The sequence below is a fragment of the Oncorhynchus clarkii genome, chromosome 19, assembly GCF_045791955.1.
Source record: "Oncorhynchus clarkii lewisi isolate Uvic-CL-2024 chromosome 19, UVic_Ocla_1.0, whole genome shotgun sequence".
Taxonomy (NCBI): Eukaryota; Metazoa; Chordata; class Actinopteri; order Salmoniformes; family Salmonidae; genus Oncorhynchus; species Oncorhynchus clarkii.
This window is the reverse complement of record NC_092165.1, coordinates 31,806,206-31,822,278: the sequence shown is the minus strand read 5'-3', so window position 1 is coordinate 31,822,278 and position 16,073 is coordinate 31,806,206. Positions and strand designations below refer to the sequence as shown.

At 42.6% G+C, this 16,073-nt stretch overlaps 1 protein-coding gene across 3 annotated transcripts in view; it reads right to left on the bottom strand.

Annotated features, from left to right (window-relative positions):
• Nucleotides 1-15,628, bottom strand: part of LOC139375046 (bromodomain adjacent to zinc finger domain, 1A) — a 51,110-nt gene extending 35,482 nt beyond the window's left edge. For 2 of the 3 annotated variants that reach the window (XM_071116423.1, XM_071116425.1), the window contains exons 1-10: nucleotides 15,489-15,628; nucleotides 15,030-15,177; nucleotides 13,247-13,525; nucleotides 5,478-5,618; nucleotides 5,166-5,264; nucleotides 4,955-5,042; nucleotides 4,651-4,785; nucleotides 4,298-4,367; nucleotides 2,910-3,055; nucleotides 2,678-2,773 (exon numbers count right to left, since the gene is read on the bottom strand). In XM_071116423.1, the coding sequence (XP_070972524.1) occupies nucleotides 2,678-2,773; nucleotides 2,910-3,055; nucleotides 4,298-4,367; nucleotides 4,651-4,785; nucleotides 4,955-5,042; nucleotides 5,166-5,264; nucleotides 5,478-5,618; nucleotides 13,247-13,525; nucleotides 15,030-15,142 (1,167 nt within the window). In that variant the 5' untranslated portion in view covers nucleotides 15,143-15,177; nucleotides 15,489-15,628. Of the gene's footprint in view, nucleotides 1-2,677; nucleotides 2,774-2,909; nucleotides 3,056-4,297; nucleotides 4,368-4,650; nucleotides 4,786-4,954; nucleotides 5,043-5,165; nucleotides 5,265-5,469; nucleotides 5,619-13,246; nucleotides 13,526-15,029; nucleotides 15,178-15,488 lie in introns of those variants that run through there. The other variant, XM_071116426.1, reaches the window with a different exon arrangement.
• Nucleotides 15,629-16,073: the final 445 nt, after the last annotated feature.

The window sequence follows — 16,073 nt, the reverse complement described above, 5'->3', positions numbered from 1 at the left end:
AATCGATGCAATATTAGCCACTTTTAATGCAACGTACAGTACTTGGTATGCAAAACGAACTACGCAAGACAGCAGAACGAGCAGGAGCAGGATTCTATTGCAATGACATGCAAGACTCAGCCTGTACTCTACACAGACCGGTACGGCATAACCAATCAGAGCTGTAGTAGGCCTATATGCAAATAGACTATTGCCATTTGGTATTGTATTAGGATCCCATTAGTTATTGCAAAAGCAATACTCTTCCTGGGGTCCACACAAAACAGGTGTTGCTTTATCCGTTTTTTGAAACCAGGTTTGCTGATTATTTGAGCAATATGAGATGGAAGGAAGCTCCATGCAATAAGGGCTCTAAAAAATACAGTACACCTTGAATTGGTTCTGGATTTGGGGACTGTAAAAAAGACCCCTGGTGGAATGTAAGGTGGGATGAGTGTGTGTGTCAGAGCTGTGTGTAAGTTGACTACGCAAACAATTTGGGATTGTCAACACATTGTTTCTTATAAAAAGCAGCGATGCAGTTAGTCTCTCCTCAACTCTTAGCCAAGAGAGACTGGCATGCATAGTATTTATATCAGCCCTCTGATTACAATGAAGAGCAAAACGTGCCGCTCTGTTCTGGGTCTGCTGCAGCTTAACTAGGTATTTCCTTGCAGCACTTGACCACAGGCCTGGACAATAATCAAGATTAGACAAAACTAGAGCCTGCAGCAATTGCTTTTTGGAGCAGAGAAGGAAAAAAAGCTGAGAATCTCTTTATTACAGCCAGATCTCTCAGTGAAGAGATGACTACGGGATGCTGCCCTTCAAGGCAGAGCTGCAAAGAAAAAGCCATATCTCAGACTGGCCAATAAAAATAAAAGATTAAGATGGGCAAAGGGACACAGACACTGGACAGAGGAACTCTGCCTAGAAGGCCAGCATCCCAGAGTGGCCTCTTCACTGTTGATTTTGAGACTGGTGTTTTGCGGATGCTATTTAATGAAGCTGCCAGTTGAGGACTTGTGAGGCATCTGTTTCTCAAACTAGACACTAATGTTGATGGTAGGCCACTGGTCCTCTTGCTCAGTTGTGCACCGGGGCCTCCCACTCTTTCTATTCTGGTTAGAGACAGTTTGAGCTGTTCTGTGAAGGGAGCAGTACACAGCGTTGTACGAGATCTTCAACAATTTCTTGCATGGAATAGCCTTCATTTCTCAGAACAAGAATAGACTGACGAATTTCAGAAGGTCTTTGTTTCTGGCCATTTTGAGCTTGAAATCGAACCCACAAATGCTGATGCTCCAGATACTCAACTAGTCTAAAGGCCAGTTTTATGGCTTCTTTAATCAGAACAATAATTTTCAGCTGTGCTAACAATTGCAAAAGGGTTTTCTAATGATCAGCCCTTTAAAATGAGAAACTTATTAGCTAACAAAGTGCCACTGGAACATAGGAGTGATGGTTGCTGATAATGGGCCTCTGTACGCCTATGTAGATATTCCATTAGAAATCAGCTGTTCCCAGCTACAATAGTCAATTACAACATTAACAATGTCTACACTGTCTACACTCTACACTTTCTGATCAATGATGTTATTGTAAATGGAAGAAAAATGTGCTTTTCTTTAAAAAACAAGAACATTTCTAAGTGACCCCAAACTTTTGAACGGTAGTGCGCATTCAGCAGTCCATTAATCAATTGGTGTTTGTGGGTGTGCACGCTACGGGGATGAAGCTACAAACCCATAAGCTTCTAACAAGCTATTTCAACTGGACTGTGTTTAAAGCATGAGTGGTCAGTAGATGCGCTTGGTTTGAGATCAAAGCGAGAGTAGTCATATGCGCACATTTGTTCATATCCTTTGCTAGTTAGTGACTTCTTAGCCCAGTTATATATTTTTTGTAGTCAGCAATGGGGGGAGTGATTGCTTCCAACAAGAGCACAAAACATGTACATTTCTAGAAGTCTTGGAAAAGCGAGTCAGGTTAAGAGTTTTTTGTCTTAAAGGGGCAGTATTGTATTTTGAGACAGGCTTGAATAAGCCAAGTTACCAATATGCAAAGGGTAGCATAATTAGTCTGATTCTCTGTAATAATGCATTGTATTTTGTAAAGTAGTTTCTTACATAAAACATTGTCACCTGCTTGTCTGAAGGACAAGTGGATAAACAGGTCAAGCTCTGCATGTTTTGTTCAAAATTCTCATGGAATGTAGGCCTACATTGAACATCACACATTGACTGCTACTGTAGGCTGAATGATAGAACAGCTATTTCCATGTTAAAATGTTAAGGGATGCCTTTTCTATATTGTTTTTTATGGTAGGCCACTGGTAGGCCTACATTACAATCAAATTGCCACAGTAGCCTACTGGACCACTGTCTGAAACTAATTTCAAACGGGTACAGCCTCAGTGTTCACAGTAACGGCGCGCTGGCAGTTGCACCAAAATCTGAATTTGCACTCAGCAGAGCTGAAATTTGCTCAGTGCTGAAAAATTGAGGGAACATTGGTCCCAGGTGCGTTTGTGCTGTATAGCTAACTCATACTGCCGATATGAACTGGATATACAGCACAAACAGCTCTGGGCCCAGGAAAATAAAACTATTGTATTTAATAGAAAATGTAAACATGTTTCAACTATAGAGGATGAGGACAAATAAAGACAAGCTAAGGATGTTCTGGGGCTGCTCACCTTCAGGTCTTCACACTCCAAGTCTTCTCTGGGTTTGCTCCATATCTTCAGTCGCTCTGCATATTGCTTCTTTTCCTCCTTCAGCTTCTCCCTCTCCTGCAATACAGTATAATGATATATACAGTATAACCTATATTAAGTAAAATGAGACATGAGAAGTTGTGTGGTGTTCAAATCAAATGTAAATAAACAATGAAATTGATCCAAAGAAAAGTTCCTCATATCAACTCACTTTTTCCTTCTCCACTTTCCTCCTCTGCTTCTCCTCTTCAAACATCTTCTTCATCTCTTCCCTCTTCTTTTCTTTGTCCTCCTTCTCTTTCTTTTTGGCTTCCAGATTATCTTCTTTCTCCCTCTTCAGCTTGGCCTTTTCATGTGCTGAGCAAAATAGATATTGTTGTAACTAAAACATATTGATTTAATGTGACGGTTCTGGACTATTCTGGATATATAGATACAGTGCATTCGGAAAGTATTCAGAACCCAGTATTCATTGTTACATTAGCCTTATTCTAAAACAGATTAAATCTGTTTCCCCCCTAATCAAGCTACACACAACACCCCAAAATGACAAAGCAAAAACAGGTTCTGATGTTTTTGTAAATGTATAAAAAATAAATAAACGGAAATATCACATTTACATAAGTATTCAGACCCTTTACTCAGTACTTTGTTGAAGCACCTTTGACAGCGACTACAGCCTCAAGTCTTCTTTGGTATTACGCTATAAGCTTAGCAAACATGTATTTGGGGAGTTTCTCCCATTCTTCTCTGCAGATCCTGTCAAGCTCTGTCAGGTTGGATGGGGAGTGTCAGGTACCTTTCAGTAAAATCCAAGCAGGCGGTCATGTGCCTTTTAATGAGGAGTGGCTTCCGGCTGACCACTAGCATAAAGGCCTAATTGGTGCAGTGCTGCAGAGATGGTTGTCCTTCTGCAAGGTTCTCCCATCTCCACAGAGAAACACTGGAGCTCTGTCAGAGTGACCATCGGGTTCTTGGGGTTCACCTCCCTGACCAAGGACCTTCTCCCCGATTGCCGAGTTTGGCTGAGCAGCCAGCTCTAGAAAGAGTCTTGGTGGTTCCAAACTTCTTCCATTTAAGAAAAATAGAGGCCACTGTGTTCTTGGAGACCTTCAATGCGGCAGAAATGTTTTGGTACCCTTCCCCAGATCTGTGCCACGACACAAAACTGTCTCGGAGCTCTATGGACAATTCTTTCGACCTTGTGGCTTGGTTGTGCTTTGCCATGCAATGTCAACTGTGGGATCTTAAAAACACAGGTGTGCCTTTCCATATCATGTCGAATCAATTGAATTTACCACAGGTGGACTACAATCAAGTTGTAGAAACATCTCAATGATGATCAATAGACACAGCATGCACCTGAGCTCAAGTTTGAGTCTCATAGCAAAGGGTCTGAATACTTATGTAAATAAGGTATTTTTAAAAAGAAACAAATACATTACCAAAAATTTCTAAAAACCTGTCTTTGCTTTGTCATTATGGGTTATTGTGAGTAGATCTATCTTGGGACGGTCTCATTAGAACTTACATGACAACAGTGCACCAATTTTTGCACTTACATGCTAACTATTATCTACTATAATATACTGGACTCACCCGTAGCCATTTCCTCTTTCTGCTGCATCAGACGAAGCTTCTCTGCTGCTTTCAGTAAGTTGTATCCCATCTAAAGGAAATTATGAAAATGCTATTGAGTCTTGAGAAGCTTTACAAATCATAGAGGTCTTTACGAACAAGTCTCCTGGAGAAAACCATTATGGAAGTCCAAAATGTATAACAGTTATCATTACAATGTAATAAAATGGTTATATCTTCACTGAGTAATGCTTGACAACAGTTCTACATATGGCATGTGTCCCAAACGGCACCCTATTCCCTATACAGTGCAGAACTTTTGACCAAGGCCTGCCCATAGGGCCATTTGGGATGAAGACATTGTCAATCCTCACCTCTCCAGGAGAAGAAACATTCTTGGGTTTGCCCCGCCCTTTAGGAGGGGGACTAAAGACAAACACAGGGGGCTCGTCAGGGAAGAACTGGGAGAAGTGCTGTTCTGACAACTTGTACTTAGAAACAGTTGATGCCTAAGGGTGAAACAAACAAGAAACAGTAAGCAACACTATAGAGAAAAATGACAGTTACTGGATTCAAATTAACGTGACAAGACAATCCTGTTTTCCACATTTTAAATGGTTTTTGCTTTAAAAGGAACACCAACTGGCATTTCATTAAAACTCTAGAGTTAAATCATACCTTGAGCATGATGACTCCATTCTGTGGTTCACAGTGCTGTTTGAGCAGCAACTTTAATCTGTCCCGTGAAAACGTGTTCTTCTTACGGCTAAAATAAGTGCGAAGAGAAGGTATAACGCTTAGTTATATTTAAAAAGAACGGGGGGATTGACTGTTGAATAACAATATAAGCTGCTTAGCAGGAAGGCAAATGTATTGTCTCACGACTCACCTCATCTGACTAGCCTTTGTGAATATGGCCTCACTGCCTTCCTTGATGGGCTGCACTTTGTACTTGAACACAGAAGGGTTGACAGATTTCTTCTTCTTCCTTTAGACATAAGGGGAGAAGAGCCAAAAAGGTTTTTATCAAAGCCAAAATGGACATGGATAAAGACTGTGTGCATTCACAACGGCGCCCTAATCCCTACATAGTGCACTACTTTTGACCAGGGTTGGGGGTCTCTGGTCAGAAGTAGTGCACTATATGGGGAATAGGTGACATTTCAGAGGCAGCTTTGAATTGCGAATCTTACGGACTGACCCATTGGCCTTTGATTTGGGGATATCCTCGTCACTGTCACTGATGACTATGGAGTCCCCGTCCATCTGAAGTTTGGAGTGCCCATTGGCCGGCTTGTTGGAATGGTGGGGAGACTGTACATCCAGGATTTCACACGGCTGCCTGTAGGAAAGATCCCAAACACATTTAATGGAATGGAAAACACTAGAGCCGAACCAATATGGGATTTTGGGGTTTGATAACAGCTTTTGGGGAGGCAAAAGTCACTGATTACCGATATACAGCACATATTCAGACCCAGACTTATCCACAGTCTAATTCTAAAATAGATAGTCCCCCCCCCCCAATCTACACACAACACCCCACAATGACAAAGCAAAACCAGTTTGGAATTTAACATTTATTCAAAATATAACACTGAAATACATTTACATAAGTATTCAGACCCTTCACTCAGTACTTCGTTGAAGCACCTGTGACAGCGATTACAGCCTCAAATCAAATTTTATTAGTCACATGCACCAAATACAGTGAAATGCTTACTTACAAGCCCCTAACCAACAATGCAGTTTTAAAAAATACAGATAAGAATAAGAGGTAAAAGTAACAAGTAATTAAGGAGCAGCAGTAAAATAACAATAGCGAGACTATATACAGTGGGGGTACCGATACAGTCAATGTGAGGGGGCACCAGTTATTTGAGGTAGTATGTACATGTAGGTAGAGTTATTACAGTGACTATGCATAGAATAAAACAGAGAGAAGCAGTGGTGTAAAGAGGGGGTGAGGGGGCACTGCAAATAGTCTGGGTAACCATTTGACTAGATGTTCAGGAATCTTATGGCTTTGGGGTACTAGCTGTTTAGAAGCCTCTTGGACCTTGACTTAGCGCTACTGTAGCGCTTGCCGCGCGGTAGCAGAGAGAACACTATGGCTGGGGGCAGCTAGAGTCTTCAACAACTTTTAGAACCTTCCTCTGAAATCGCCTGGTATAGAGGACCTGGATGGCAGGAAGCTTGGCCATAGTGATGTACTGGACCGTTCGCACGACCCTCTGTAGAGTCTTGCGGTCGGAGGCCGAGCAGTTGCCATACCAGGCAGCGACGCAATCAGTTAGGATGCTCTCGATGGTGCAGCTGTAGAACCTTTTGAGGATCTGAGGACCCATGCCAATTCTTTTCAGTCTCCTGAGGGGGAAAGGTGTTTGAGGCCTCTTCACAACTGTCTTGGTGTGCTTGGACCATGTCAGTTTGTTGGTGATGTGGACACCAAGGAACTTGAAGCTCTCAACCTGCTCCACTGCAGCCCCGTCGATGAGAATGAGGCGTGCTCAGTCCTCTTTTTCCTTTAGACCACAATCACCTCCTTTGTCTTGATCACGTTGAGGGAGAGGTTGTTGTCCTGGCACCACATGGCCAGGTCTCTGACCTCCCTACAGGCAGTCTTGTCATTGTCGGTGATCAGGCCTACCAATTGTGAAATCTGCTAAATGAATGGTGTTGGAGTCATGCAGTCATGAGTGAACAGGGAGTACAGTAGGGGACTGATCACGCACCCGAGGGGCCCCTGCGTTGAGGATCAGTGTGGCGGATGTGTTGTTACCTACCCTTAACACCTGGGGGCGGCCCTTCAGGAAGTCCAGGATCCAGTTTTCATTAGGGAGGTGTTAGGTCTCAGGGTCCTTAGCTTAGTGATGAGCTTAGAGGGCACTATGGTGTCGAACGCTGAGCTGTAGTCAATGAACAGCATTCTCACATAGGTGTTCCTTTTGTCCAGATGGGAAAGGGCAGTGTGGAGTGCAATGGAGATTGCATCATCTGTAGATCTGCTGGGGAGGTAAAACATTGGAGTAGGTCTAGGGTTTCTGGGATGATGGTGTTGATGTGAGCCATGACCAGCCTTTCAAAGCACTTCATGGCTACAGACGTGAGTGCTACGTGTCGGTAGTCATTTAGGCAGGTTACCTTAGTGTTCTTGGGCACAGGGACTATGGTGGTCTGCTTAACACATGTTGGTATTACAAACTCGGACAGGGAGAGGATGAAAATGTCAGTGAAGACACTTCCAGTTGTGTACTGCGAGCATGCCCTGACAGTCCTGGTAATCCGTCTGGCCCTGCGGCATTGTGAATGCTGATGTCTTATTCTGTGGAGATCGTGATCACACAGTCGTCCGGAACAGCTGGTACTCTCATGCATGTTTCAGTGTTATTTGCCTCAAAGCGAGCATAGAAGTAGTAATTAATGGCTTCTGTTTGGGGTATGTACATACGGTCACTGTGGGGACGACGTCAACGCACTTATTGATGAGGCCAATGACTGATTTGGTCTACTCCTCAAAGCCATTGGAGGAATCCCGGAACATATTCCAGTCTGTGCTAGCAAAACAGTCCTGTAGCTTAGCATCTGACCACTTTTTTATTGATCTAGTCACTTGTGTCCTGCTTTAATTTTTTGCTTGTAAGCAGGAAGATTGACCATAATTCTGACTTGACAAATTTAAGAGCATTGCCATGTGTGTGGAGTAGATGTGGTCTGGAGTTTTTTTCCCCTCTGGTTACACGCATAACATGCTGCTAGAAATGAGGTAAAACGGATTTAAGTTTTCCTGCATTAAAGTCCCTGTCTACTAGGCACGCTGCCTCTGGGTGAACGTTTTCTTGTTTGCTTATGGCGGAATACAGCTCATTCAATGCTGTCTTAGTGCCAGCCTCTGACTGTGGTGGTATGTAAACAGCTACGAAGAAAACAGATAAACTCTTAGCAGGTAGTGTGGTCTATAGTTTATCATGAGATACTCTACCTCAGGCGAGCAATAGCTTGAGACTTCCTTAGATATCGTGCATAAGCTGCTATTTACAAAAATACATAGAACACCACCCCTTGTGTTACCAAACGCTGCTGTTTTATCCTGCTGGTACATCGTATTACCAGCCAGCTGTATGTTGATATTGTCGTCGTCCAGCCACAACTCCGTGATGCATAAGATGTTCAAGTTTTTAGTGTCCCGTTGGTAGTTCAATCTTCCGCATAACTCGTTTATTTTATTGTCCAAAGATTGCACATTTGCTAGCAGAATGGAGGGAAGTAGTAGTTTATTTGATCACCTGTGAATTCTCAGAAGGCAGCCAGACCTTCGGCCTCTCTTTCTCCGCAGATCACAGGGACCGGGGCTTGTTCCCGAGGAAGCAGCGTATCCTTCGCGTCAGAGTTGTGAAAGGAAGAAAAATGAGGATTCTGCTAGTCCGTGGTGAGTAATTGCAGTCCTAATGTCTAGAAGTTATTTTCGGTCATAAGAGACGGTAGTGGCAACATCATGTACAAAATAAGTAAAAAAATAAGTTTAATGCAAATAAGCCAACATAAAAAAATTAGCGGCTGGGGGCAAGTAAAACATTGCCATCTTCTCCGGCACCATTTTATTCAGTCTTTGCCCCAGTCTGAGGTTTTCATCAAGGATCTCTCTGAACTTTGCCCTGTTTATCTTTCCCTTAATCCTGACTAGTCTCCCAGTCTCTGAAAAACATCCCCACAGCATGATGCTGCCCCCACCATGCGTCAACATAGGGTTGGCGCCAGGTTTCTTCCAGATGAGACGCTTGGCATTCAGGCCAAAGAGTTCAATCTTGGTTTCATCGGACCAGAGAATCTTGTTTCTTTCGGTCTGAGAGTCTTTTATGTGCCTTTAAGCAAACTTCAAGCGTGCTGAGGAGTGGCTTCCCACCTAACAAGTCTACCATCAAGGCCTGATTGGTGGCATGCTGCAGAGATGAGAGATGAGAACCTTCCAGAAGGACAACATTCTCCACAGAGGAACTCTAGAGCTCTGACAGAGTGACCATCGGGTTTCCCTGACCAAGGCCCTTCTCCCATGACTGCTCAGTTTGGCCGGATGGCCAGCTCTAGGAAGAGTCTTCGTGGTTCCAAACTTCTTTCATTTAATAATGATGGAGGCCACTGGGACCTTCAATGCTGCAAAACATTTTTGGTACCCATCCCCAGATATGTGCCTTGACAATCCTGTCTGGGAGATCTACGGACAATTCCTATGCCCTCACGGCTTGGTTTTTGCTCTGACATGCACGGTCAACTGTGGGACCTTACATAGACAGGTGCGTGCCTTTCCAAATCATGTCCAATCAATTGAATTCACAGGAGAACTAGAAACGTCTCAAGGATGATCAATGGAAACCGGATGCACCTGAAGTCTGAGTCTGATAGCAAAGGGTCTGAATACTTAGTTTTTTGCAACAACAAAAAATGCTTAACTTTGTCATTATGGGGTATTGTGTGTAGATTGACCATGAAAACTTTTAATCTAATCCATTTTAGAGTAAGGCTGTAACGTAACAAAATGCAGAAAAAAGCTACACAAGAAATGTTTGTTTTGTTCGATAAAGTCCCTCTTTATATCCCAAAAACTCTTGTTGGCTCATTTTGTTCAGTAATCCACTGGCTCAAAGGCGGTCAAAACATGCAAACGAATACAGCCTAATAGTACCGGTAAAGTTTGTCGAAACATGTCAAACGATGTTTATAATTAATCTTCAGGTTGTCATTGTCTAAATAATTTATCATATTTAAACCGGACAATAGCGTATTCAATAGAAAGAGAAAACAACAAAGGGCACGCACTCGGTCACGCACGCAAACCAGCACTGCATTATTCTACAGTCCACTGACAGAAAGGTCTAATTCTTCAGAAAACAAGCCTGAACAATGTCTAAAGACTGTTGACATCTAGTGGAAGCCATAGGAACTGCAATCTGGGTCCTAACCCATTAGATACTTGAGGCATTCAATTGAAAACTACCCACATCAAAAAAAATCCCACTTCCTGGATGGATTTTCCTTAGGTTTTCGCCTGCCATATCAGTTATGTTATACTCACAGACATTATTCTAACAGTTTTGGAAAAGTTTGAATGTTTTCTATTTAAATCTACCAATTATATGCATATCCTTGCTTCTGGGCCTGAGTAACAGGCAGTTTACTTTGGGCACGCTTCTCATCCAGATGTCAAAATACTGCCCCCGAGCCATAAGAAGTTATTAAGAACAAATTCTTATTTTCAATGATGGCCTAGGAACAGTTGGTTAACTGCCTTGTTCAGGGACAGAACGACAGATGTTTACCTTGTCAGCTCGGGGATTCGATCTCGCAACCTTTCGGTTACTGGACCAACGCTCTAACCACTAGGCTACCATAGAAACACTATAGTAATCTCGCAAGAAGAGGTTGTTCAGAGATACTTTTGAGGAGATGGGGAAACGTCACTGGAATCGTATTAACACCCAATGTGTACGTTTCTAATGCATCGTCAATGGACCATGCAGTGCATTCTGGGCAACTCTGACAAGGAGAGCTCTTCTTCACAGAGTGTAATTTGGGATCAAATATGCTCTGAAAGCAAACATGTTGACATGAGTACCCTGATATCGGGGAATTTGTGCCATTCTGAAAAAAAATTTAGATAGTAAATGGGGCGCTAGCTCAAAAAAACATTACCTTGAATTTCATTAACAAGTACAACTTTACAAATATTTTCAGAAATGTCAGATAATTAGCTTGTTCTGTCATATTGTATAGCTCTGGAATCGCCGCAGATGAAAATGGGCAGGTTGTGACTCACCCATGACTTCAAGAAGAGATTGCATGACGATTACCGTAGCAACCGCATGACGCAACATGATAATGTGAGCGCGATTGGTCAACAATCTCTGACTTGTGATCACAATGCACTGTCTGATATGACAAGCACACGCTAGCTGTTAATTACGAAAATGTTCTTACTTAAACCATAATGTAAACTACACTTACTCAATACAAAACATATCGGCTATACATTTCAACTGCAAATGGCATGCGCTGATGACAAAACATTAAAGAAATGCTCGCCGCACTGGTTTTAGTCACACTTTCCAATTTAGCTAATCTTCTCATCATGAATAAAACACATGGCCCGAACGGTAATATCTGCATCAACTAAATAAGCCCACTAAAATAATACTGTTACTGTCTGGGCCTATTGTTTGTATGAAGGATGAGTCAATGTTGACTTTGGCGCCAGTCCAGGGTCACACATAAGCAGCACAGATTGCTTGCTAGCTACGCTAACTACCTTGCTGGCTAAATAGAGCCTACTACGGTTAGCTAGCCTGCTAACGTTAACCAATTGAGCATGTGTTGAGGACAGGGCTGCTTGCTTGAGCGTACTTTTGATGAATTACTTATTCAAATATAATGTCGCTGGCAAGCTGCTCACAGTCAAATCACTATGCCCACTCTCTTACGTTGTGACTTACAGAATGAATGATGTTCAATGAGGAGCTCGTTGAGCGCCGTCTTCAGGCAACCATTGAACATTTAAAAAATGACAAATTAGCACACGTATTTGTTCATTCTATGTACATAATATTGGTGCTTTACCGGTGGAATAAAGCCTGATACAAATATTTCTGTTGACAGATTTATTATCGGCCGATAATAAATCTGTCAACCGATTTATCAGTGGTGATCAAAAAAAAAAATCCAATCTTGAATGAAATAAGTATAGTAACTATTAGTAACTGTACTTATAACAATAATCATGGTATTAGAATTGAAAGAATAGTCATTGGTAGATGCCCAAATACAAGAGTATTTGTAACTTGAGACATGCCCTCACTAATACCTAATCCACTGGCCTAACTGAAAAACGAGGCCAGAAACACTGAACCTGCTTACAGGCATTTAACTTAAGCACATCAGGCTAAGCACTCAAGTCAGAAACAACTGACAAGAGCACGTTGGCTGAGTAAATCCCTCAGAGCCCAGCCCAGCCAGAAGCCACATGGCAATTGTCCCTGCATGCGCCTGCTTCCCCTACGCCTTCTCCCTCCCTCCTCCCCTGCTGTGGGTCCATGTTTCTTCTTGTCTGGCTGGCTCTCTGCGTTGCCTACAGCCAAGCCGTGATGAGGTGATGTCTGGGACAACTCCTTGTGCTGGCTTAGCCAACCACAGCACTCGCCTTAACTCCACAGTAGTGAGTGGGTGGAGCTATCTCCAAATAGCAAGGTCAGCTCATGATGGCTGACTGATCTCCTCTCAGAATACAGAAGAGGGCCCTTTATAGTGATTTAATCCATATGCTCAGTAGATTCTATAACCCAACAGCCAAAGGATTACAGACTGGTGGTATGAGGGTTAATGGTTAGAGTTTTGGGAGCCTTGCTAAATAAGCATGACCTGTGGGTATTGTACAGACAACGCTGGCAGATATGACTGAGGGACACAGAAGTCATTGGACCACACCCAGTCATCAGTTCTCCTCTGGTGCCCATCTCCAAACAGCTCATGGCCAACTCAACCATGTTGACAAAACAATGTATCTGTTTATTACAGAGCACATGATTCCACTGTCAAAGAGCTGGAATCTACTGGCACAGAGGTAATACTAGTGAACATAAAACATTTAGTGAATACTCCTTCGGCTAAATAGGGAAATCATCAGTGGCTCGTAAGGAGAGACAGTAAAAGGCATTGAACTCTTTCAAGAAGATGATTTAAAACCAAATGGAGAAAAGTGAAACTGATGACACTGGATGAGGTCATATGTGTAAAATAAAGTAAAACTGAAGATGCTAGGTGAGGTCATATGGATAAAACCAACAACACTTGTGATGAGGGTAGGTAAGATCATCATATGGATAAAATCACTACCTGACACTGGTGTGACTAAGAACACACAGAGTACAGTAAAGTAAAGCTGATGATGCTAGGTGAGGTCATATGGATAAATCAACACTTTACCTGGTACCGGAACGGTTCACAACATCCACGATCTCCCCAGGAAAAAACCTCTCCCTGGCATAAGAATACACATCATCACAGATCTCGTGGAGCCGAGTACGGTATGTGAGTGCTGTGAGGTGCAGCAAGGGGACCACCAGGGCTGAGGGGAAGCTCTGCAGGCTACGACGGCCCCTCTTCTCACTCTCCAAGGCTTCCAGGTAGGTCAGGCCAGGCTTGCCTGTCACCGCACAGCTCCACACCAAGCTGTTGCACAAGATGGTCCTCTCAAAGAACTCACTGTGGGGAGACAGGGTGGTTCAGGTCATTGCATATTCCCTAATGTGTACTACTGTGGAGGCTGGTGGGAGGAGCTATAGGAGGACAGGCTCACTGTAATGGCTGGAATGGTATTAATGGAACAAAGTCAACATCTGGTTTCCTTCAGTGCAATGTGTTTGATACCGTTCCATTGATTCCATTCCAGCCATTACAATGAGCCTGTCCTCTTATAGCTCCTCCCACCAGCCTCCACTGGGGTACTACTTTCAACCAGGGCCCTAATGTGTGACAGCATGAAATGAAAGTGTTAACTTGCAAAATTGGTGTTCTGGACAGAGGCAAAATATTGTTGCCCACACAATCACTGGAGACCAGGAAAACCCATGCGCCCCAGATCACCGTTGTTGCATACAATTTATGCCTTGCTTATCCCTCTCTGTATACTGTAAACTTGAGGCTTTTCCAAGGTCTCTGCACAAAGATAGGAACTTGAAAAACCTGAAGTTTCTTTAGTCATGTTGATAAATCTGTCACATGAGTAAACACAATTCCAAAGACACCATACCTCAAAAATACTTTAAACAAAAAACAATATAAAATACTCCATCTTCTAAATAGTTTTTAAATAATGAACAAAACTAAGATGTCCATCACTGTGCTAAATCTGCAATAAAATCCACCATGGCCAATATATGGATCTGGGTGCCATTGTTTACCTTTTTTTGTCTGGGTTTGTTATTCGTTGGTAAGTCAAAAATGTGTCGTCGTCAATGGGTAACAATTTGCCCCCCAAAATATTCACTATCAACTATATAACAGTTAGCATTTTGATTCCTAGTTAGCTAGCTACAATAAACAATCACACAACAATAGCCCCGACCACGTTTCTCACGCTAACTGAGACAGAGAAGTTGCGAGGAGCAGATTGGCTCTCATCCTTCGACTTATGTGAGCAGAGAACCGTCCCATAACTTTCAACAAGATTGGTTAACTACATCAACATGTTATTCGACAGATATTACAATACATTGTGGCAATAACAACCTGAACTCAAATTAAAGTCGACTCAAGTTTAATAGTTTGCAGCGCTAGCTTCCAGCCGGCTAGCAGGCCCAACTAAATACTTGGTTAGCTCGGCTGGTAGAGGTAACGTTAGCTACTCGCTTCAACACTAGTAGCCGCTTGGCTAGCTAGTTAGCAATGATTTAGTTAGCTAGCTAACGTTACGCTTAACAAATAACAACCGAACTGGATATAAATTGCAGTTCTGACCCATTTCATCTGATGGCTAGTTGAGTAGGTGCCAGTCAGACAATACATTAAAGATATTCAAACTAGTTTATAATAGTAAGTACTTTGTCGCGCTTCCAACATTGCAGTTGACTTTAGCTAAGTAACGTTACCTAACGTTTGCTGTCACTTCGGTGTAACTTTTCTCACTCGAGTTGAGACAATATTTGATAGTGCTTTTCTATAATGATTCTGAAATTGTAATTAAGTTACTCGTTTGGACTTCACGTACTCATAAGTCCTGAAGATTTCATGCGTGACTTTGCAAAGGAATACTTCTTCATCTGGTTTTAGGTCCGCTGGGGACTTCTGTCTGACGAAAGGCTTTCTGTGGAGAAGCGGCATCTTTATCTTCGTCTTCTCTTGATCGGTCCTCTTGACTTTCAAAAAAAAGAGGGAAAAAGGCCAGAAAGACTTATTACATAAAAGTTAACAGCAAACATAGCCAATAAACAAAGGGCAATGACCCGAATATTGTAAAAATTGACGACAATTTAAGAGGAACTCCAGCCTTTGTTAATGACACATGCTTCCCAGTCAGTCTCACACACAAAAGTGAAGCTATTCTAACCACATGAAAATGTGCTCAATGACTGACAATCTATTTCTGATATTATCAATAAAAACGCCAATGTTCAAACCACCGGATAACAATATTGCAAACAAGAGGAAGAATTCAAGAGAGGTTTACCGGTTCGGTTGTGTATCGTTGAAACGATAATACGCGGGAGAAATATACAAAAAGTCCGCGGACTGCCCCACTTCTCCGGCGGACCGACACGGTGTTGACGACAAGTTTGATCAGCTCTAGTTGTTCACAGACAAGGAAACGTTTGGGGTGGGGGTGGGGGCGGGGGGGGGGGGGGTGGCCTGAGTGAATAATCTTTTATTGGTTGTTTGTCCCGCCACTCGCATCATCACCACCAATCACGTTTATGTTCATTGAACATCAAAAGAGTGAAGAAGCCATATTTTGTACAACTGAACTAGAGCATACAGCATTTTTACAGATCTAAGTGAAAGTCATCATAATCAGTTCCAACATTATAGCAGATAAACAGAATATTGAGGGTTATTGAAGGCCTATATTCAAGGTGGTGTCGATTACTTGTTTGCACAACATGGTGACTGCTTGATGCCTGTCTGATGTAGGTACAGAGCTTTATAACCAAGGTGCCAAATCCTCCAAAGTTGTTGTAATTACAATGGCCACAGAGTCCAAATGAAGCACTATTAAATCGCTGCAAAAATAATGGGTTTCAGTGATTGAGAGGCA